This window comes from Globicephala melas, chromosome 3 (assembly GCF_963455315.2).
Source record: "Globicephala melas chromosome 3, mGloMel1.2, whole genome shotgun sequence".
Taxonomy (NCBI): Eukaryota; Metazoa; Chordata; class Mammalia; order Artiodactyla; family Delphinidae; genus Globicephala; species Globicephala melas.
The window spans coordinates 26,239,467-26,262,983 of NC_083316.1; the positions used below are offsets into that span (position 1 = coordinate 26,239,467).

The 23,517-nt window shown below is 41.0% G+C and overlaps 1 protein-coding gene and 1 long non-coding RNA gene across 7 annotated transcripts in view; one reads left to right on the forward strand and one right to left on the reverse strand.

Annotated features, from left to right (window-relative positions):
• Positions 1–13,134, forward strand: part of PDZD2 (PDZ domain containing 2) — a 377,542-nt gene extending 364,408 nt beyond the window's left edge. For all 6 annotated transcript variants that reach the window (XM_060295693.1, XM_060295694.1, XM_060295696.1 and 3 more), the window contains 4 exons: positions 713–814; positions 2,604–2,874; positions 4,553–4,687; positions 10,261–13,134. In XM_060295693.1, the coding sequence (XP_060151676.1) occupies positions 713–814; positions 2,604–2,874; positions 4,553–4,687; positions 10,261–10,442 (690 nt within the window). In that variant the 3' untranslated portion in view covers positions 10,443–13,134. The remainder of the gene's footprint in view (positions 1–712; positions 815–2,603; positions 2,875–4,552; positions 4,688–10,260) is intronic.
• On the reverse strand, positions 1,155–23,099 carry LOC115845617 (uncharacterized). The gene is made up of 7 exons (XR_009563361.1): positions 22,670–23,099; positions 22,408–22,479; positions 21,640–21,717; positions 20,806–20,892; positions 19,877–19,946; positions 7,086–8,107; positions 1,155–3,302 (listed from the first exon to the last, which is right to left on the reverse strand). It is a non-coding gene; the product is annotated as an uncharacterized lncRNA (long non-coding RNA).
• Between the last annotated feature and the right edge of the window lie 418 nt (positions 23,100–23,517).

The following is a 23,517-nucleotide window of genomic DNA, read 5'->3' on the forward strand; positions in this document are numbered from 1 at the left end:
TAGCCCAGCTAATTTTTTTTAACTCTAAAATCTTTTTAAGCATTTAGTTAAATGCTTTTATTCCAAGCATCAATCTTTTGATTGATGCTTGGAACACAGGACAGTCTTTTGTTACTTACTAAGAATGTTCTAGTCTCAATATGAATTGACAAATTGTTTTAATGTACTATTTTTCAGCATACTTTGTGTTTTATGACTACCAGTTCATTAATTGCACCGAAAATCCAATAAGCTGAACATGGTGGAAGCGGGGACGTAAAACTTACAGCCTCGATGTGCTCTTGTCCTGTCTCTTGGCACCTATACTTCTCTCTCCTGCTGACAACATGGGCTTTGCTCAATTGTAGACTTAGAAAATTGTAAAGAAGTCCCTTCATGATTGAATTGTGTGCTATGATCAGATTTGGGAACACACAGTCTGGTGCCGAGAATGACTTCTAAAGTGTCCCGTGTCCCTGCCACTATCCTGGTTCATATGACCTTCTTGGTGGTTCTAGAGCTACAGGATGGACCCTCAGAACTCCACATAAGCACCACCCAGGAGGAATGCAGGATATTCATGATGGCCCCTCTGCTTCCAGTATTGTGTGGAAGGGCCTAAGGAACCACTGGGGTTAGTGGTGACAAGCTCTGCAGTACTGTGGGAGGATTGACATCAGAACTTCCTTACTCTGGCACAAGGAATATACTTGTTTCTGTTTCTTTTCACTAGAATAAAGAAGATATTTACTTCATAGTCTTGAATAAAAAAGAAGGCTCAGGTCTGGGATTCAGTGTGACAGGAGGGACAGATGTGGAGCCAAAATCAATTGTGGTAAGTGACAATGTCGAGATGCTGTCGGAAGAGTCACTCCTGAAGCAGCCTCAGAATTTGATCAGGACAGAATTCATGTCAGTGGGTTCAAAGAATGCTGGTGTCTGTTCCCTGCCACCAAAACAAAAATAGAAAAGTGGGGAAAAAAGTAGTACATAACGTTATCATTGACAAAGAGACACAGTGTTTGTTTTTTTTTAACATCTTTATTGGAGTATAATTGCTTTACAATGGTGTGTTAGTTTCTGCTTTATAACAAAGTGAATCAGCTATGCATATACATATAACCCCATATCTCCCCCCTCTTGCGTTCTCTCCCACCCACCCTATCCCACCCCTCTTAGGTGGTCACAAAGCACCGAGCTGATGTCCCTGTGCTATGCGGCTGCTTCCCACTAGCTATTTATTTTACATTTAGTAGTGTATATATGTCCGTGCTACTCTCTCACTTCATCCCAGCTTACCCTTCCCCCTCCTCGTGTCCTCAAGTCCATCTTCTAGTAGGTCTACATCTTTATTCCCGTCCTGCCCCTAGGTTCTTCATGACCTTTTTTTTTAGATTCCATATATATGTGTTAGCATACGGTATTTGATTTTCTCTTTCTGACTTAATTCACTCTGTATGACACACTCTAGGTCCATCCACCTCACTACAAATGACTCAATTTCGTTTGTTTTTATGGCTGAGTAATATTCCATTGTATATATGTGCCACATCTTCTTTATCCATTCATCTGCTGATGGACACTTAGGTTGCTTCCATGTCCTGGCTATTGTAAATAGAGCTGCAATGAACATTGTGGTACGTGACTCTTTTTGAATTATGGTTTTCTCAGGGTACATGCCCAGTAGTGGGACTGCTCAGTCTTTTGGTAATTCTATTTTTAGTTCTTTAAGGAACCTCCATACTGTTCTCCGTAGTGGCTGTATCAATTTACATTCCCACCAGCAGTGCAAGAGGGTTCCCTTTTCTCCACACCCTCTCCAGCATTTATTGTTTGTAGATTTTTTGATGATGGCCATTCTGACTGGTGTGAGGTGATACCTCATTGTAGTTTTGATTTGCATTAAGAGACGCACTTTTAACACATAGCGAGTGACCTTTAAGATGATGATACATATAAACACAGTTGCCTATGTCCTCATATTCACCTAAACATTTTATTGGTTTAAGCATTGGAAGGACATTAGAACTAACGGACCAAAACTTGCATTTGCTTATAAATCACTTCTTTCTCAAGATCAAAAACTTAAAATTTTATATCAAAGGCCTTTGAAATCACTAGGGAGGCCACCTTCCTTGGATGAAACCAGGTCCTGTTCATCTTTCTACTCTTACGGCCCCGTGGAGTGCCAGACACATTTGAGATGCTAGCAAGAATAGAGTAAAAATGTGTTGAGGTGCTGGTACTGACAGTTTTAATCCCATTCCTCACATGGAATGTTTTGTTTTTTTTGCGGTACGCGGGCCTCTCACTGCTGTGGCCTCTCCCGTCGCGGAGCACAGGCTCCGGACGCGCAGGCTCAGCGGCCATGGCTCACGGGCCCAGCCGCTCCGCGGCATGTGGGATCTTCCCGGAGCGGGGCACGAACCCGCGTCCCCTGCCATCGGCAGGCGGACTCTCAACCACTGCGCCACCAGGGAAGGCCACACGGAATGTTTTTGATAAACCAAGTGTGTGTATGATTTAGAAAACTTGCCATTAGATAGTTCCTTTACTACAAATTTGCCCTTTTGCTTTTACTGGAGGTCATAAATGAGCTTGGCTTTTGTCCTCTCCTGTCCCAGATCCACAGGGTGTTTTCTCAGGGGGCAGCTTCTCAGGAAGGGACCATGAGCCGAGGGGATTTCCTTCTGTCAGTCAACGGCGCCTCATTGGCTGGCTTAGCCCACGGGGATGTCCTGAGGGTTCTGCACCAGGCACAGCTGTACAGAGATGTCCTCGTGGTCATCAAGAAAGGGAGTGACCGGCCCAGGCCCTCCATCAGGCAGGAGCCTCCCATGGCCAATGGGAGGGGCTTGCTGTCCAGAAAGCCCAGCCCCCTGGAGCCTGGAACAGGTAAGGTACCAGCAGGGGCCTGAGCTACTTGTAATGACTTTGCTGAGAATGGCACTGATTCCATGGAACAAATGAGAAACTCTTCTTGTCCAGATGCGTCCACGAGTGTTGGGGGTGTTCTCAGTCTTCCCTCTGCTCCGTCGTCTTGCTCTCATTCTTCTAGAAAGCTAAAGCCCTTCCCAGTACAGGGAAATACCTTATTTATCAGACCTTGTCATGCTCACCTTTGCCCTTGCACTGTCTCAACTGTTTGGTGGTTTTTTTTTTTTTTCTTCTTTTTTTTTTTTTGGGCCACGCGGCTTGTGGGATCCTAGTTCCCCGACCAGGGGTTGAACCCAGGCCCTGGCAGTGAAAGCGCTGAGTCTTAACCGCAGCCACGCCAGGGAATTCCGTTTGGTGTATTTTCGGTGGGATCCTGGAAACGTAACCTGTCAAAGGAAACCACTGGGCACTTAGTCCTAACAGCTTTCAGAGTTTTTAAGACTCAGGAACTCAGATATGGAAGACTATCCTGAAATGGATAATCATTAAGTGTTCCTGTGGCACCTTCAGGGCATCTGGCCTTGAACCAACCTCTACAAAGTTATCAGATTGCAAAAAGCACATTCGGGGCTTCAACTTATTTCTTCATATTTCTATTCCTTCAGATCCCCCTGCCCGGGGCTCTAGCAGAGCCTACGCAATTATGCCTTAACATGCACTGAAAGCAGCCCACTAGGGGCTTGGTGCAGTAGGCTTGATGTTAGAGGCACCTGGGAAGCTTTTAAAAATCCTGATCCCCAGGAAATCCCCCAGCTCAATGAAGTCAAACTCTGAGGGGTGTGGGTGGTGGGATGGGGGGACCAGCATCCACGTCTTCTTAAGGTTCCCCATTCAAAGGCAGTGATTCTGGCTTGGCCTCAACCCCAAGTGGACAGTTTAATCTGTTTGTGGTCCTTCCCCTGCCTCCCAAGCAATTAAGTGCCCTTTCCACTCGATTCAGACATCCTTCACTGATACAGCAAGCAAGTAAGGGAAACAAAAGGCAAGTTTACAATCCCTACTCAGACGCCCAAGATAGACCCCAGCCCAGCCTCTCCACACTAGCACACAGAGTAGGCACAGGCTGGTTGCTATGAAGCAGGCGTCACCAAGGAAACGCTCTCCCCACAGTGGAGCCAGGAGATGGCAATGAAGGCAGCTAGTGTGTGATGCAGACGGCCAGCCAGAGGCAGGGGGACCCCTCACAGGAGCAGAAGGGGAAGGAAGGACGCTCCATGTCTCGTGTGAGGCCTGGCATTTGGGTGTTGCAGGTTGTCAGTACCAGGCTGTGATGCTCTGCTGCCGTCGGCTGCCAAGGTTGGCAGGAAATCAAATCTGATTCCCCAAGCGCGACTTCAGTCTTCACTGAGATGTGCACCGACTATCTGGGGTTGACAAGAGCAGTTTGGCTTCCGGGGATTTCTGCTTGGGCATAAATGCCTTCTCTGGGCTTGCAGAAAGTGCTTAGGGGGGCAAGGGACAGCAGGAACACAGCTCTAGATTTGGGAGAGCAACCCTAAAGTTGGTCTCAGATGTCGTTATCAGCACTTGAAGGTGGACGGGACTCGAGGGTGCCTGGGGAACACACTTGGGGGCACCGGGCAGAAGGGGCTGCGGTTCCCTGTCATCATCATCCTTACGAACACTGTCGCTGCAGGGAGAAGCACAGGTGCACACGAGGCTCTGTGTGTTGAAGTGCTGAAGACCTCGGCTGGGCTGGGACTGAGTCTGGATGGAGGGAAATCGTCTATGTCTGGAGATGGGCCCCTGTTCATTAAAAGAGTGTACAAAGGTAATGTTCTAGAAACCCCAATCTGCTGCCTAGTACCAGTTCTCTCTCTGTGTATGTCCGTGCCTTCCATTTGGAAATCAAATTTGTTTTAAAAAATCTGCAGTGTGTTTAATGCTCTGTGACATACAGGGTTTACTGTGTGTCAGCCCTGTTGTGGGCATTTTACACGTTTTAACTCATGTCATCCACATGACAGTTCTATAGGATGGGTACTATTATTATCATCCCTGTCTTACAAGAGAAGAAACTGAGCCACAGGGGAGTTATGCAGGCACCTAAGGTCACACAGATTAAGTGGCAGAATCAGGCTTGAACCCAGGCTCCAGAGACTGTGCCCCCAACCTCAGTACTGTATCCCCTAACTCCATGCTCCTGTCTTCGTGTTCTTACTTACGATTAGCTGTTATGGATGTGAACACAGCAAGCTAAGTAATGCCATCAGAATTGCCGGTCAGGGGTACTTAACATTGGTCAAGGTCATATTCACTTAAAATTGCAAATACTGGATTTCAAGAAAGTAATATGGGAGCAGTAGATATCACTGAAATAGTTGGTAGATATGAGGTCTCTTCATGAACTTAAATAATGCATTTTATGATCTTGGACCGTTCTCAAAATTATCTCTTCAGGTCCCTAAGCTGAGCAATTATATTATACTAATGATATATTTATATATATACATACATGCTGATTATCCTATTATATGTAATATTTTATTATACTATAATATTGTTTCATATATTCAATGTATATTTATAATATTGTTAGTATTAAAACATATACATATATACTGACATTGTTAATATAATTCGGCTGAGGAGATTTCTGGGAACTGTCCAATATCATAAAATGAATTATTCAAGTGTATAAAGAGATTTCGTATCTGCCAACTAGTCCAATGATATCGACGGCTCCCGTCTACTTTCTTCCAGTCTAGCACACACTCTAACTGTAAATGGGTGGCAGCCAGAAACAGGCTGTTTGCTCACGGTCCCTGGGGCAAGCAGAGGACAGGCACAAATCAGGAGCCAGGCCTCTGCTGTGTGTGATATCTGGACTCACGGTACCAGGGTAAAGGGAAAACCCTATACATGTTAACTGGACAGCAGTAGAACACAGAAAGCCAAGTTAAGGCAAGCATGAAACTGTTTGACTATAAGAGCACTCTTAAGAGCTCTAAAACAAAGTGTACAAAGTACATGACGAAACTGCCAACAGACACAATAAACAAGAAAGTCCATTAAAAAATTAAGGCAGGAATATTAGCCATGAAACAAGACAAGAGGGTATTCAAAAGAAACAGGCAGATACGTTAAAACAGACACACACAGAGAAGCCCATTAGCAAAAAGGCAGTCAAATATATTTTTAAATTAATAAATAGAATTAAAAAGTATACTAAATCCTTACAAAGAGAGAATTTATAAAAATCAAGAAAGAAGAAACCATAAAAACTGCAGCACAAGGGAAAAAAGAGATAAAAATTACAAAAGGGTGATGAGCAATGAGGAGGACATATTGAGGAGTGCCAGAAAAAGAAAGAAAAAAAAAGAACGCGAGAAAGGAACTATTTGGAGAAGTCATGACTATTGAGAAACAATAGGAGTATTCAGGCTGAAAATTCTCATCAAGGGCAAAACAGGATGAATTTTATAGAAACCCAGACCTTGATGTATCACAATCAAGTTTCAAAATATAAAGAACTTAAAAAGCACACAGAAAATGTGCAGCTTGCTCACAAAGGCAGTACGATCAGACTGGCAGCATGAATGCCGGGAAACAGAATAACCTTCAGAGGACTGAGCCTACAACAGCAAGATGGAGGTGTTTAGGACACACAGTGAAAGGTGCTGGAGTCACCGCCACTGTGATCAGTCACAGGACACGCAGCCTCTGCAGGCCAAGAAGCTCACAGCTTAAAAAGGATTTTCTGGCCTGTGAGCCAAACAAACCAGAAACTGAAGGTGGCTAAAGCAGCAGCCCAGGTGGAGACTGGGAGGCCAGGTCCGGAATCCCATGGAATCTGCAGCACCGAAGTGGAGAAGCAGCCCCAGGGGAGATAAGCATCCCCCAGATCTCCTTCCAGCAGAGCAAGGACAGTGTCCTGGGTAACTTCCTGGCCTTTGTCTCTAGCATCTGGCTAGAAATCCATGAAACTATATAAATGGATAGAGAGGAGGAATTGCTACAGAGAAGCACCTGTTCCACAGAGGAGCATTTCCAGTGCCCTTGTGTGCAGGCCTGCAGATTGACTCTTGGGAAAAGGCATTCAAGGCTTTCTGAATATTATACAGATCCCTCCCCTTCACTCTTTTTGGAGACTGGTAAATCTACTTTCTTTGTAGAGGCTTAGAGCTCTGCCCAAAGATTTCATCATCTTACCTTTATTTCATACTTACAAATTTAAGTACAGGTACAGGTTTTCTGTTTATCTTGGTTTCCTGTGCCTTTTAGCTCAAACACCAAAAGCAGTATAGCAATCTTCAATTTCTTGCATCAATCTAATACAAAAAAATTCTTTGAATAATAAGTGAATTAAATATATTTCCCTAAAGCTATCTGGAAGGTCAGGGATTTTACTGATGAAAAATGCAGTAGACAGTTATTTGTAAACTCTTGTGTGAAGCGGCAGCCATCCGGGTAGAACAGTGTCACTACTAATATCTGGGCTGCTTTGTAAAAAAATGTTTAACACTTTAAAAATGTTTTGTTTTGTTTTTTATTTTTTTTTTACTATGTTTGGGCTGCTTTTAAGATGTTTTTGTATTCAACATTTTACCAGGAATATCAGTTAATACAATAAGATAAGAAAAAGATAAGAGGTATAAAGATTGGAAATACAGGAATACAATTCATCATTATTGGCAAATTGTACGTTCTTCCTGACTGAAAAAAATCTGAGAATCAAATGTGAAGCCAATATAAATAGCTCACCAAGATCGCTGAATTCACAATCAATCAACATACAAAAAAAAAAAAATCAATAGAATTTCCTATATATCAGCAATAGCCATTATTTTAAAACCCTATAGGGAGGATCCTATAACACAATACACGTCATGAAAGAATATATATATATATATATATATATGTAAAATGTTTAACTTCTATATGGCAAAACCCTAAAAAAATTTCACAAAAACACATCGTGAAAGAATACATATGTAAAATGTTTAACTTCTATATGGCAAAAAATTATATCATAAACAAATAAAATCGAAGTGACTGACTAGAAGATATTTACAATGTATTTAATCAACAAAAGGCTAATTCCAGGATATATAAAGAACTATAATTCAGTAAGAAAAATACATGAGACTTCCCTGGCGGTCCAGTGGTTAGGACTCCACGCTTCCACTGCAGGGGGCACGGGTTCAATCCCTGGTCAGTGAACTAAGATCCCACAAGCCACACAGCATGGCTGAGAAAAAAAGAAAAATACTAAATAAAGAGAAAATCTGGGTAAAGGAAATGAATAGAAAATAGAAAAAGTTAAAACCTAAATGGTCAAGAAATATAGGGAAGGTCACTCCAACTTATATTAGTTATTGGGTGAAAATTATAACTATTAGGAATCATCTTTTTAAAATCAGGCTGGCCATAAATAAGAAATCTCATGATATGATGTGTTGGCAAGATGCAGGGAAAGAAGAACACTCATACTTTCTGGCAGAAGTATAAACAATCGTTCCTCTCTGGGGAAGAATTTAGCAGTGCTTGCTAAAATGGAAGCTATAAAACAGTTTAAATTTCTATCTGTAGCAAAATGATGAGTAAAATGTATCACATCCATAAAAGGGAAAACTATATAGCAATTCAAGAAGCAAGTTAGAGCTATATCCATTAACCGGGACCAGTTCAAAAACAGGGCTGAACGGGGGAAAAAAGGCTAAACGCAGATTCAGTACTGTATGATACCAATTCTCAGTAATGACCGTAAGGAACCTAAGAGTGTGTCACAGGAAAACTATGCAAGACCTTTTTGGAAAAAAGATAAAAGTGTTCTAAATTTTTCTTAAAACCTCAATAAATGGAGAGAGACATAGCCTGATCAAATTAGTTAGGATTCTCCTTGGCCCCATGTAATAGAAAACCCAAAGTAACAATGGTTTAAAGAAAAGTTTATTTCTCTCTCGTGTATAAGAAGTCCAAAAGTTGGCACTACCTTTGGTCTGAACAGTACTGAGTGGTTCATCAAGGACTTTCATCTGCTTCATCTCATTAGATCCCTGTAATAACCTAGTGAGGGAACAAGACAGGCTAACACCATTTTGCAGATGAGAAAACTGAGGTTTCGGGAAACCTGTAACTTGCTTGAAGTCGCATACTTGAGCCCAAGCCAGTCTGACTGCCTGCAGGTATTCAACGTGCTTTCCCCTAACTCACAGCCTCCTGTTTGGGTTGGTTGGAAGCCCACGTCCTCAGACCAGATGAACACTCAGAAAATTCTTTTCGTTTCACATAATCTGCTTCAGGCCTTTAGGTAATACTCCTAGAACGGGAAATATGCTAACGCAGTATAACTGGGCATGTCAGACAACAGTGCTTTGGTACTTCCAAAAATGTGTATCTTGAGAAAGCAATGACGGGGACTAAATCAGTCTCTCTGTTCCCACTGTACGACTGGTAACGGTGAAGGCTCACCTCTTTTCCGATGACAGCATCTGCCTCTGTCATTAACAACATCAAATGTTTTTGTCCTTGAGTGGATTGCATTTGAACTCACTTTCTTCCAGCTATATTTTTTTATTTTGTCAATCTTTATAATCAACTATAATTACATGTGTATTGATATCAAATAATATTTAACAGTGATTTTCGGGAATTTAGAACGAAGTAGATTTATCTCCTCAGTGTTTTGAGATCTAATTAAAGATTTCTGAGGAAATTTTTTTCAAACTTGGGAATTTTTCTCTTTTAATGTCCTTTCTTCCGTAAGATGAAAAGATGCCTGCACGGCCAGTGTGCATTTCTTCAATACGATTGTTTTAGATGTGCATGTGCAAGGAAGTAAATAGAAAAGGGCGTAAACTTGTGTTTTTTCCAAAGCTCATAATCTTGCTCTAACATACCCAGAGCTGTAGTGTAGAAATCTGTTAAATTTTGTGTAAGTGATAATTTAAGTAATCTCCACAGTCATTGCTGAGCAGGTAATCACATTCTCAGCATGTGGATATATCAGACTATACTTGTTAATGAGTAGAAGTTGAACTTGCTTTATTGGTCATTTGGATTTTTTTGGTGTGTTCTTTATTGATTTGGAGTTCTTTAGCTTGGCTAGATATTAACTCTAATGTTTCATTTTATTTGTTGACTAAATACAAGGAAAATATCTTCCTGTAGTCAGTTGCTTATGTTTCGGGGAAAGAGGGGTTACAGATTTGAATTTTTTATGTAGTCAGATTTCTTTTTTTGGGTATTTGCTTTGTGCGTCTTGTTTAAAGAAAATTTCCCTCTCCGAAGAATATAGGCACATGGTTTAGAGATATTTCTCACTTAAGTTTTTCATTTACCTGGAATTTATTCTGGATATTACGAAGGTACCAAACTATTATTCTGTATTTTTTCTCTCAGGTGGTGCAGCTGAGCAAGCTGGAACAATAGAAGCTGGAGATGAAATTCTTGCCATTAACGGGAAATCCCTGGTTGGGCTCATGCACTTCGATGCCTGGAATATTATGAAGTCTGTCCCAGAGGGACCTGTGCAGTTAGTAATTAGAAAGCACAGGAATTCTTCATGCAACAAGCACTGGTAGTGACACTAATTGCGCTTGTTACATTTTTTATTAATCAGAATCTCCTTTTCTCAGTTCCCTTCTTTCTTTAGCAAATCAGAATGACTTCTTTCTTTAAACAAGGGGTTCCTGAAACAACACAGAAGCACTGGTGTGGCAAGGACGATAAAACAAACAACTCTCCAGTTTTTTACTTACACATGAAGCAGCAGCAATGGAGCGGAACTCAGAAACCTTCTGCCTGGATCACCTAGGCCAGGAGGGTTCATTCTGTTCCAGTGCCTGTCCCCTGACACCTTCTATGTTTCCTGATGGGGACACAAGATGCGGCATGCCCTTCTTCACTTGAAACATTTAGTGAGACCTCTGCATCCTTCTAGCCACCTCTCCCAACACACTCAATCCTGGCAACTAGGGAGGCTAACAAAGTCTGAGGGGCAACACAAGTGTCACAACTAAAAAGGACTATAGTTTTATATAATTTTGTAAGTAAGTAAGTAAATGACAGAATGCTTTTAGGCACATTCAGTGGAAGGAGCGGTAGGGTCTGTATGTTATCCTGAAAAGAAAATGAGACTTGAAAAAAGAAAATCAATTATGACCTAATGGTTAGACTGAGCTCAGGAATTATCCAAAAATGAAAAAGCAAAATACAGAAAGTGGTATTTTTAGTGAGTGTAATGTGCAACGTATGGCTGCATAGTTTAACTAACTCGGTGGTTATTGATCACCGTGAAGTGTTGATCATGACCTAAAAGTGTACGTCGTAAGGCAATTTTACGGGAATGCAGTTCTGATAAAACTGTACTAAATAGCTGTGAACTTTGCTGCTTAGAATGAGCAGACAGTTCCAGCTCTGCAAGCACCTTGCATCTACTTTGAAACTTGTCTTGAATAAATATTTGAATTCAAGACTGGTCAACAAAAGAGCAGGCAAAAATATCATTGTCACTGAGTTTCCATTTCTATATTTTATAGATCCAACCACTAATTTAAAGTTTCAGAAAGCAATTATCTTTTTAGTGTCCTTGGATTTATAATCCCAATAGAGGAACTTAAAATAATCCTTTTAGGGGACTTTCTTTTCTTTGGCTGATTTTTTTTTTCCCCTTTCTCTTCTCAACAAGCTTAAGAAATGTAACATTTCTAAGCACTGGATCTATTTTCCTGACCTGGGTGTAATGGCATAGCTCTGCAGTGACTGAAGTTTTTGCTCTTTTTGTTCTCCTGTTTTGCAAATTCTTCCTTTTGCCAAAAATGTTTCCCAGCAGAACACTGCTGTGACTCACGCTTGCTTGTGACACTCGTCCCAGCTGCCCTCCTGAAGCACAAGCTTCTTCTTAGTAACTGTTCCCATTCCACGTGCTGTTCCTCGTCACAAAACTGGCTCTTCTCCCTCGTACTGTACCTTCTTTTCTTAAGACCCAAATCCTCATCAGCTTCATTTACCAAAACATAGTAAGAAGGTGGAAAACGAGGGTGAGTCAGTCTTTCAAGGTAAAGGAGCAGAACTGCGTAGTTACAAGCCACATCCTCGGTGGTGCAGGCCAGCTGAGTCCTGGGAATACGGGTGAGGTTGCATACCTGCGTGCATGGTGACGCTAAGGTTTTATGTCGGCGATTTCTTTAATTAACCTATTTCTGAGTGACTAATCCCAGTAAACCTCTGTGGAGCTGGCCCAGAGAGGTTCTCAGACGGGAGTGAAATATCTGGCTGGTGTGAGCCAAGATTTCTCATTTTTAAACAGGTTATACAAAAGAGAATGTAGTTCAGGAGTTAGCTAGAAAGACCTGATTAATTTAGCTTCTACTTTTCACTATTACAGTTCCAAGTAGGATACTATAGGAAGTCAGTGCAAGGTGCATGCTAGATTGTTTTTAAGTCTCTGGGGTCAGCTTTGTGGCTTCTGCTTTCTTGCCTAAATGATGAGAGACTCTTTGAAGTCAACACTGAAAACGATTTTTTGCCTCCACTCTTCCAGCTGTGCCTACATAGAAATGCACAGACCTGTGTGACAGATAGGAGTTTCTGAAGCAGCGGAATGGTCTCCTTCTAAGAGGTCCTAATCCTCTTATCTGAAGAGTGCAAGGGTAGCCCTCTGGGTCACTGAACTATATTCAAGTCATCAGCCGTTTCCAGTGGACCTTGCCAGAAGGGTTCCCTTGGAATCTGACAATTGGAATTTAAGGGAGGAAGCAAAAGCTAAACATTGACCCTAAGATAGAAAGCTATTTATTTGTCGTCAGTGTTCAAGGCATGACTAGTATTTCTAATTACTCTAATAAACTCCCAAACTTCCTGACATGAACACTCATGGTATTGTCCTACTAAAACTTGCATTGTTTTGGTTTTTTAACTGGTCCTTCATCCACAATAAGCTATGATGGTAACTGTGTCATAACATGTAAATCGTAGTTGCAAGGATGTACCGTGACGGTTGAAGTAGGCCGGGTTTCATTGCGAGCGTCCCATACGCAGCTCATTTAATTTTAGGGTTGACTTTTAGTTGGCACCACACCTGTTGTATGATATTATACATTATCCTTTATTTATGTAAGATAAAATGCCTTATATATTATTAAAGAGTAAGTGCAATAATATGAAATAGCCTGTACATTTTTAAAATGTTGTCGCCAAGTTATGTAAATCCACGTCTCTATAAACAACCTTTTTTAAGTAATTTTAAAAAAATAAACACTGTTTACTACTTGTTTTTTTGTTTGTTCACTTCTGCATCTATAGAAAAACCTTTTAAACCATCAAGCTAAGAAATGGTGATTACCTAAATGGGTGAGAGGGGCAAAGGCAAAAGAAGGCAAGTCAACCACACTTCTTCCATGGCCACACCCAGGATCTGACGCAATCCAAACCCATTCCCCCTCTGAGATCTTGAAATCAGACATCTCATGCCTTTACAACCTCCCGACCTTCCGGAGCTTACTCCCCTTCCCCCTGGTTCTGCTTCAGTTTCAACAGGCCCTCCAATCCCTAGGCAACTGGTACTTTTCTCCGCTTCAGAATCCCCACCCGTGTTTCTTTCCCTTCTCTATTTAGACTAGACCCCACGGTAGAGGACAGCAATGGCCCTCCAGCCCAGAGGCGCACAGCTCCCTCGCCCCGTCTAATCCAGGATCCTTCCAACCAGCCAGCCTCTTGGTGCCCACATGCCTATTCCTAAAGAAAAATCTCACAACTACACATAGTGATTTGCTATAAATTCAAGGCTTCCGACCTCAACTGGACTCTGGATGCTACTTGGCAATTGTTTCCTTGCCAGTTTTTTCTCTCATTCTTCACAATGAATACATTCTTCATTTTTCCTAAAATCCCTACCCATTCACCACTCCTTCCCCCACAAATACTTGGATAATCTGGGATCTTATTTCACAGAGTGAAATAAAAAGCATCTGCTTTATTTTAGGCTGTTTTGGTTTTCAGATGCAGACGCCAAACTAGAGTGGCCCAAGGGAAGAAGGCAAGACGGCATCTCACAGAAATCCCAGAATAGAACTCAGCATATGACCAGGCCTCAGCGACGGGAGGAACTCGGGGGCTCATGGGTTGTCACTCAGTGCCCTCCACTGCTGTTTGTGGGTCTGTTTCTGCAGACCCGCTTCTCCTCCCTCCACTAGCTGGCAGCCTTATCCCCAATTCCTCACACCTTTTCTTTACTTAGAAACCGATGAATGCTATTTTGCTATAATTTTAGCCCCACTCTATATCACAGGATTTCTCTGGACATACAGGCTGCTGCCTGCCTGATTTTCCATATATCCTCCAAAAATTAAGATTCTGATTGGCTCAGTCCACTGCTACACTTGGGCAGAACTCTTTCCTGGGGGAGAGTTTTAATACACTATAGAAATAGCCACAGGGACTTCCCTGGTGGCACAGTGGTCCCCAATGCAGGGGACACAGGTTCGAGCCCTGGTCCGGAAGATCCCACATGCCGCGGAGCAACTAAGTCTGTGCGCCACAACTACTGAGCATGTGCTCTAGAGCCCGTGAGCCACAACTACTGAGCCCACGTGCTGCAACTACGGAAGCCCATGCGCCTAGAGCCCGTGCTCCGCAACAAGAGAAGCCACCGCAATGAGAAGCCTGCGCACAACGAAGAGTAGCCCCCACTTGCCGCGACTAGAGAAAGCCCGCATGCAGCAACAAAGACCCAACGCAGCCAAAAATAAATAAATAAATTTAAAAACAAAAAAAGGAAAAAGAAATAGCCACAAATCCATTCTATGAATGTTGAAGGCTACATACCATGTACAATAAATGAAACCTGAGACCAAACTGAAGGAGAACAATGAAATGGGATACAATTCTCTCTGAATGTGAGAAAGCAAAGATGGTATGAGAGTTATGAAGAGTATCAGAATGTCACCAAAACCCTTAACATGAAGAAAGGGAATTACAGAAGGTGAGCCCCAGAAAAAGCAGGAAGCACCCAGAATCAGAGCCATTTCCACTCCTCAGAATGGTAGAGAAGGTGAAGTTAAAGGGGAGGCTCATTTTGATTTTCCCAGGCACCTGGCCAGCCTCAGCAGGTCAGAGGAGTAACAGGGAAGGAATGGTCTGATCTGAGGGGAGTCCCTACCACGTACGTTTCTGAAACGAAAGGGCTCAACTGATCCATTCAGAGACCAGCAGCCTCTGCTCACCCAACCCCGTAAAAGCCACACCAAGCACCGATCACAGCCTTCTTCTTGATCCCCCCAGCGCAGCTGAGTAGATCTGAATAAAGATTAAAATCAACTGGTATCCAACTTTCCTCTCTCATTCTAAGGGAGGAGCTGAATGATGCTTAAACACAGAGCTCTGAAGTATCCATTACTGACCAAATGGCAGGCTTCAGTAGAACCCCACCTTCCCCATTAAACAGGCTTGGCAAGGGCCCTTCTCGTGAATACCAAGCTGGGAAAGGTGGGGGGAGGGTGTTGAAACATAGTATGCAAAACGCAGAAAAAAAAAATAATTTGGACAACTACCTTAGGAATCAAAAGAAAATTATAAACACAAACTGCTTCATATTCTCAGTGCACTCAAAGAGAATGTGGCTTCTAAGAAGCACAAGATCAAAGAAGAGATAAGAAAATCAAATGAGATTAATGTGGATCTAGTAGAACGAAAAAGAAACTGAGGAGACCACCTTACGAAACCAAAGCCATATAAGCATCGAGTCAAATCACATTGCAGAATACAAGTCAGTGCCATTGAAGATGAACTTGATGAACTTGAAAAGTGCTTAGAAAACAATGAAAATGGACAAAACAAATTTATAAATAAAATCCTAATTAAATGTTAGCCAATGAATCCAGCAGTACAATAAAGAAAATACCAAGTCTAAGTGATGTTAACTCCAGGAATGCATGAATGATTTGGAATTAAGAAATCTATAAATGTAAATGCAGAATGTAATTCATTATATCAGTAGGACACACACACACACACACACACACACACAGACACAAATCCTGTGAAAGACATACTTTTTTAAAAGCCTGCTTCAAACTCTTAATGGAAAAACTCCAGAATCATTCCCATTAGATTCAGGAATACAAACAAAAATGATGTTCACTGCTGTTATTGTTGGATAACAATATTCTAGAGGTACAAGCCAATACAATTAGACAAAAAATTTTTAAGAGGTATAAATAGAAGAAACAAATGTATCATATAGTGTGCACAGATATATCTGGGTACTTGTTTGTAAGCACAAACACATCAATTTAAAAACTGTTAAAATATTAGAATTCAGTAAAGTTGGCTATCAGAAATCATCCACCAAAACAAGAGCTTTCTTACTCATAAATAATAACCACTTAAAACATATTATAAGAGGAAACACTCACAATAGTAACTAAAAGTACGTTTAACTTTGGCAAGGACTGGCAAGACCTAAAAGAAGGCTTCCCTGGTGGCACAGTGGTTGAGAGTCTGCCTGCCGATGCAGGGGATACAGGTTCATGCCCCGGTCCGGGAAGATCCCACATGCCACGGAGCGGCTGGGCCCGTGAGCCATGGCCGCTGAGCCTGCACGTCCGGAGCCTGTGCTCCGCGATGGGAGAGGCCACAGCAGTGAGAGGCCTGTGTACCACAAAAAAAAAAAAAAAGAATCTGCCTGCCAATGCAGGGGACATGGGTTTGAGCCCTGGTCTGGGAAGATCCCACATGCCGCGGAGCAACTAAGCCCGTGTGCCACAACTAGTGAGCCCGCACGCCTAGAGCCCACGAGCCACAACTACTGAAGCCCGCGTGCCTAGAGCCCATGCCCTGCAACGAGAAGCCACCGCAATGAGAAGCCCGTGCACCGCAACGAAGAGTAGCCCCCGCTCGCCGCAACCAGAGAAAGCCCGCGCGCAGCAACAAAGACCCACCACAGCCAGAAAATTAATTAATTAATTATTTTTAAAAAGATCTAAATGAATTACAAAATTCTATTAAGGGACATAAAACCAATAACTCGAACAAATGGGGAGGTTTAGCTTATTCTGGGATAGGATGACAACACTAAAAATCTCAACTCTCCTCAAGCTAGTTTATAAATGTAATATAATTTCAACAATGATCTCAAAATAATTTTTTAACCTGAAAAAAATTATTCTGAAGTCCATTTGGTAGGATAAACATGTAAAAATAACCAGATTTTGAAAAAGCATAATAAGTGGGGGACTAGCCCTATTACAACATCATCAAAAAAACTACTATAATTAAAAGTGTCTCCTCTTCCATGGACAGCCAAACCACTGGAATAAAGATGACAGATAGATTCTGAATTCAAAGAAAATTCAAAGGGGCATTCTAAGTCAGTTACAGAAAACAGATTATACAATAGCTGATTTTGGAAAAACTGGCTAAATATTTTAGGGGAGGTAAAAAAAGCTGGCTTCCTTGCAACAAAATCCTTCACAACAAAATAAAATTCCAGAATCACCATACATAAATTTAAAAGCAAGAAAGGAAAATAAAAACCCATCAAAAGAGCTAAATATACTGTTTTAATCATAAAGTGAATATGAGGCTAAATGCAGAAGCTATAAAGCAAAAGACTCATAATTTAATGAGACTACATACAAACTAAAAACCACTGGGGGCTCTCCCAGCAGATTCAGGCAAGATAACACAACAGTGACACAGTTTGTTTTTTTGGCCGCACCGCACAGTTTGCAGGAATCTCAGTTCCCAGACCAGGGACTGAACCCGGGCCACGGCAGTGAAAGCCCAGAATCCTAACCACTAGGCCACCAGGGAACTCCCCAACATAGTTTTTTAATTTCCTCATATCCCACTTACTTCCCCTTCCCCACCACTAACACCGCACACATACAACCCAGAACAACTAGTATAGAAAAACCATGGTAAACATCTACCACAAAACTAGGTGTGAAAGTACCCTCACAAACCCCAGAAGGTACAAACGAGCAGGAGTAAACTACTAACAAGCAACAAGACCAATTTGGTATCGGAATCTGTACAAGGAGGGTAGAGGGAAGCAACAGGGCATCTGATACCCCTAAGACACACACCCACCCTGACATCCTCACCCTTGGCCTCATAATCAACAGGGAAGCTCAGAGGACCGACTGGGTAATGGCCCCTGAAACCTGAATCGTTTTTTCACTTTCAAAAATGATCAGCCAACGCCCCACACTGAGGAGAAACTACTGGGAACAAAATCGAAACTGAGCAAGAGAACAACAGAGATCAAGAAAAAAGAAGGTCCAGATAAAGGTGGCTGAGAGTGGCAGAACCAGATCTCAGAAAGCAAGCTGCCGTACTTCGTCACACTCAAAAACAGAGGAAGGGGTTCTAGAGAATAAACGCAGTTAGAAAAGCTACCCTGACCTGCATCTCCCTTCTAAAACAGGAAAAGTAATTTCATGTAAACATGGGCAACAGAAGACAATCCAGGTCAAATCCCATACAAAGTTATCATAAGAAAAAGAGCATGAGGAGAAAATATAATCCCTAGAGACAACAAAAGCACACCAGAAAGACATACCTAGGGAACCAATGAAAAATATAATACCTCAAAATGAGTTAGGGGCTTCCCTGGTGGCGCAGTGGTTGGGAGTCCACCTGCCAATGCAGGGGACACGGGTTTGTGCCCCAGTCCGGGAAGATCCCACATGCTGCGGAGCGGCTAGGCCCGTGAGCCATGGCCGCTGAGCCTGCGCGTCCAGAGCCTGTGCTCCGCAACGGGAGAGGCCACAACAGTGAGAGGCCCACGTACCACAAAAAAAAATGAGTTAAAATACATCAGGAAAATGACACAAAATATGAATGATATCAATAGAAATTAGAAAAATTTAGAAATTGATTATTAAAACTCAGGAAAAAATTAATTTCAGAAAAAACTAAACTAGGAAGATCATTCACAGTAAATAAACAGGATGTCTTGAGAGGAAGAGAAGAGAAAACAGGTAAAACATTTAAAGATCAATAATAAAGAAAAGAAGCCAAGCAAAAGTGACCCAAAACAACATACGTAATAGCAATCCCCAAAGAAGAAAGCCTAAACAAGGGAACAGAACAATTATTAAAACTTTCATTTTCCTGAAATTGAGAATAAAAAAAGACTTGATGCTACATATTGAAAGAACACACCAGGTGCTTGGGAATACGGATCCAGAACAACCAACACCAAAACATACTGCAGTAACATCACTGGCGAAAAATCGGAGGAAAAAAATCCCGTGGGCTCCAGGCAAAAAAGAATAAGGCATTCACGAGGGAAAGAAAATCATGTTATCAGCAGACATTGACAGTGACGTTTTAAACCAAAAAGAACATACTTAAGATACTAAAAAAAAAAAAACGTGACCCAACCATTTTATCCAAACAGACTTTCATACAAAAGGCTACAGATAAACTGTTATCAGCATACGAAAACTCAGGGTATACTAGTCTCACAAGCCCTTCCAGAAGAATCTACTAACAAATGAGCAAGACAAGCAGAATGACTGGATAGATGACGTAAGGGCTGGTGGTGAGCATTAAGCGTGTATTTACTTGAATAGTTAAGACTAAAGCAAAAGTTAAAAGGGAGAGATTATAATATAATGATGATGTTCTTACAAAGCAGATGCAGCGCAACTACAAAAAGCAGAGGCACGGAACTGTACACTTGAGTATGGTTGAAATGGTAAATTTTATGTTACGTATATTTTACCACAATAAAAAAGGAAGAAATAAAGTACCCTGTAAGTTTACACCAATACTTCTGATTCAAATTTAGAACAACAAGGGTTTTCTATCTTCTGTCTTAAAGCTATAGCTCTACTTTTCCGTATCAAGAATCCCACTTCTCATCAAGGAAAATGATGATGATAAAAGAATGTTAATTTCCACAAGTTCAGGATACTTAAAGAAAATTAATCAGTCACCTTTGGAGAATGCTTTGGAAACAAGTCTATTTTGAAAACTGGTAAATAAAATGTAGCAATTCTCCTACCTTTCCTCTATGAACTGTACTAAACGGTATTGTAGGTAAGGTGAAGTTTCTCTTCATAGAAATACTTTAGCTAATAAACAAAGGAGAAATGATAACAGTTAAAATATCACCACATGCAACCTCAATAAATCACAGGATCTAATAACTGAACAGCAAGACTGCTATCACAAACCATCACAAAAAGAGAGACACCATGTGCTTCCCGATGAAAGAACACACCACCACCGATGAAACAGGTGCCTACACAAACCAACTCGAATCTGACGGAGCCTCAGATCTAACGCCCAATTCTCAGGAAGTAGAGGTCAATAAAACACATTAAACTACACTATGTGGATACAATCAGCAAAATCCAAACAACAGGACAAGGGATCCAATTTTATCAACAAATATTCCTCAAGGAAAACAATAAAGAGAGATGAGGGAAAGAACTTATAGATTGAGAGAAACTAAAACAGACATATAAAACGAAAAATGAAACAGAACAAAATCATTAAAGATGAATACTGGGTTGGGATAGAGACTTAGGGAGGTTGTAATTAGGAGGAAGCCTTGAATGGCTTCTGGACAGCTGGCAAGGTTCTATCTCCTGGCCTGGGTGACGGCTGCAAGCGTGTTCGCCTTAAGATAATCCACTAGCCTATACATTTGTTTATGAGATTTTCCATTTGTATTTTAATCATAAAAATTACATGAAACCTTTATATACACATATAATTATATGTATTTTTCATGATTTTTATATTTGTTATATTTAATCATACCTCCCCAAATTTTTATGAAATATATCCCCAAACCTGAATACCATGCTGATCTCTTTAGTATGATAATTAAGGTCTCCACAGATTCCATGCTTAAGCACTACTGCACCTTACACTTTTCTGAATTGTTAAAAAAAAAAAAAGGAAAAAAGGAAAAAAATTACTTACCATATATACCAACTCCAAAGACTGAGAAAAACAATTGCATCACTGTCAGACACAGGGTTAATATCCACAATATATGTATGGAAAGTCCTGGTGAATCAATACATAAAAAGATCAATACCCTAAATTAGAAAATGGATAAAGAACATAATCAGGTAACTCACAGAAAAAAAATACAAATTACCAATAAAGATAGTAAATGATAATCAACCCTTCAATAAATAAAACAATTTGACCATACTCCTCACTATTACCTTGGCAAAGACCAGGATTGATGACACCCTCTACGGTATTAGCTAAGGTGTGGGGAAACCAGCATTCACGTTATTTGAAGTGGAACTTAACATGAATCTTAGAAAATTCGGCTTTATCTTTTACATTTTCAAGGCATAGTCTTTGAGCAAACTTACTTCTATTAATTCCTCCTATGGAAATCAAATATAAAAATATGTACAAAAATATACATTACAATATGTTTGTAATAATGAACATGAGAAGAACCCAAATGTCCATTAATGGGAGACATTATACAATGAAGCCAAAAATCATTAAAGAGAATGATGTGTGCTTATTCTGAAAGTTCTCTACAATGTAAGGGCAAAAAGTAAATTGCACACCAGTATATAATGATGCTAGTGGGAATCACAGTTATACCACTGCTCTATCAGGAGTAATTGCCTACATAATTCTAATACTGGGCTGAGGAAGTGTGGATATCAATCTAACTTTACCATCCATGCCTCTTTGAAGAGTAAGTAGCCTGCAAGGTGACAAGCCTTAACATCACTTCCTTACTTGGTGCTATTAAAGAATATACGACATCCATGCAGAACTTACAAGAGTCAGGGCTATCATTCTGGGACCCAGTGGACTGCAATGAATTAGAAATTACCTCAGGTTGTCAGTCATCTTGATCTGGATGAAAGTGAAATGGAACAATGTTATCTGACAATATAAATATCTCCATTTAAGATGGAGAGGCCATTGAGTTGGAATTAAACTTCATAAATACCTCACATAGACTTGTGACTAGTGGTTTCCATGTTCCTGGGGCAAGAGTAGCCATGCATGGCAGTCATGGACTCCTGTCATCATCAGGCTGGATGTCATCACTCATTGGTCCTATATTGCCACTGAACCACACACCAGCCCCTCTCACTTTCCTTCAGGTGGTGGCCAAATTCAAGGCTTTGTCATACTTTAAAAAAGTATTGTACCCATCTGTTTGCAAACGAGGGGAAGAACTGAGTAATGTAATGCATCAGAGGCCACAAGGCAATCTTGCTTCAGCAGGCCAGGGATTTCTTGGCCAAGTGACATCTGATGATGCTTGTTTCTCCTGAGAATATATAGAACTAGTCAACTTTTTCACCCCCAAAAGATAATTTATGTAAGTTATACCAAGATATCAGAATAAAGCAGGGATATCCTTTTATCACTGTATTTTGCACCACCATGAGAATTTTTTGCATGCCCGCTATCGTGGTTTTTGTCTCTGTTAAGGAAAAGAAGCCCCCTCCTAGTCCCCAAATAAGAAAGGAAAAATTATGGTTGAATGCCATTACTGTTTTCAATCACTTCAGGATTAAAAGCTCAAACACTTACCAGATAATGTGAGGCTGGGCAACCCCTCCAATCCAAGCCTGTTCTTCATTAAATGAAGATAGTAATTGCAGTCTGGGGAGGTCAAAACAAGATATAAAATACTTTACTAGGCACAGAGCATGCATTCAGTAAGTTTCCTTCCTTTCTCCCTTCTGTTACAGCATTGTTCCAGACCAGGTTATTCTAAGGAACACTCAGCAATTAAACATATGAAGAAATCGATTTATTATTGCACAGTAAATTTTATTATATCAAAACTCACTGCCTGATTCTTGGATCTGAAGGCTTTTAACAAAAGTGGCATAAGCCTGTGGACATACTGCTCCTTCCACACAGAATAATGTCCCTGGAGTCACACCACTCCTGCTTGCAGAGAACTGTAAAACAGTGGCCTTCTACAGGAAGAAGGAGTTCTAGGTAACACCCTCTCCTCTGGATGGGACCACTTGTCCTCTCCTCTGGAGACACGACCGTGTACTGAAGTTGAGGTCACACGCAGGTAGAGCTGACGGGCACTCTGCTCTGAAACAAACGCTGACAGAAGTTTGGGTGAGGCCCTTTCCCCCTTGCTTGAGAATACAGATGAGCTTATAAAGCCGAGAATACCTTAGAAACAACCGTTACCTCATTTCTAAAATCTCTGCTGGAGGAAAACAGTAAATCTTCACCTAAAAGGAAATTTCAGGACATGGTATAAGTTTCCAGTATCCATTTTGTGGGAAGAAACTACAAATTAATACTTTCTATACTTAATTACCACCAGTAGTTATCATTTTTGGAGGTAAAGGAGGTTATTTTAATGGAGAGAAAAATCTGTCTTTTTTCAGGAGTTAAAACAGGAATTGGCAAACCAACGCCCATGGCCAGCTGCCTATTTTTGTAAATGAAGTTTTACTGGAATACAGCCTCACCCATTTATTTGTATTGTCCATGGCAACTTTCATTCAGCAGAGTTGAGTAGCTGCAACACCGTATATGGCTCACAAAGCCTAAAATATTTTCTTAAAATATTTTCTATTTGGCCCAATAAGAAAAAGTTTGCCAACCCCTGCGTAGAAATATTGCCATACTAAACTAAGGCTAAGTAAAACTTCATCAGAAAGAAAACTA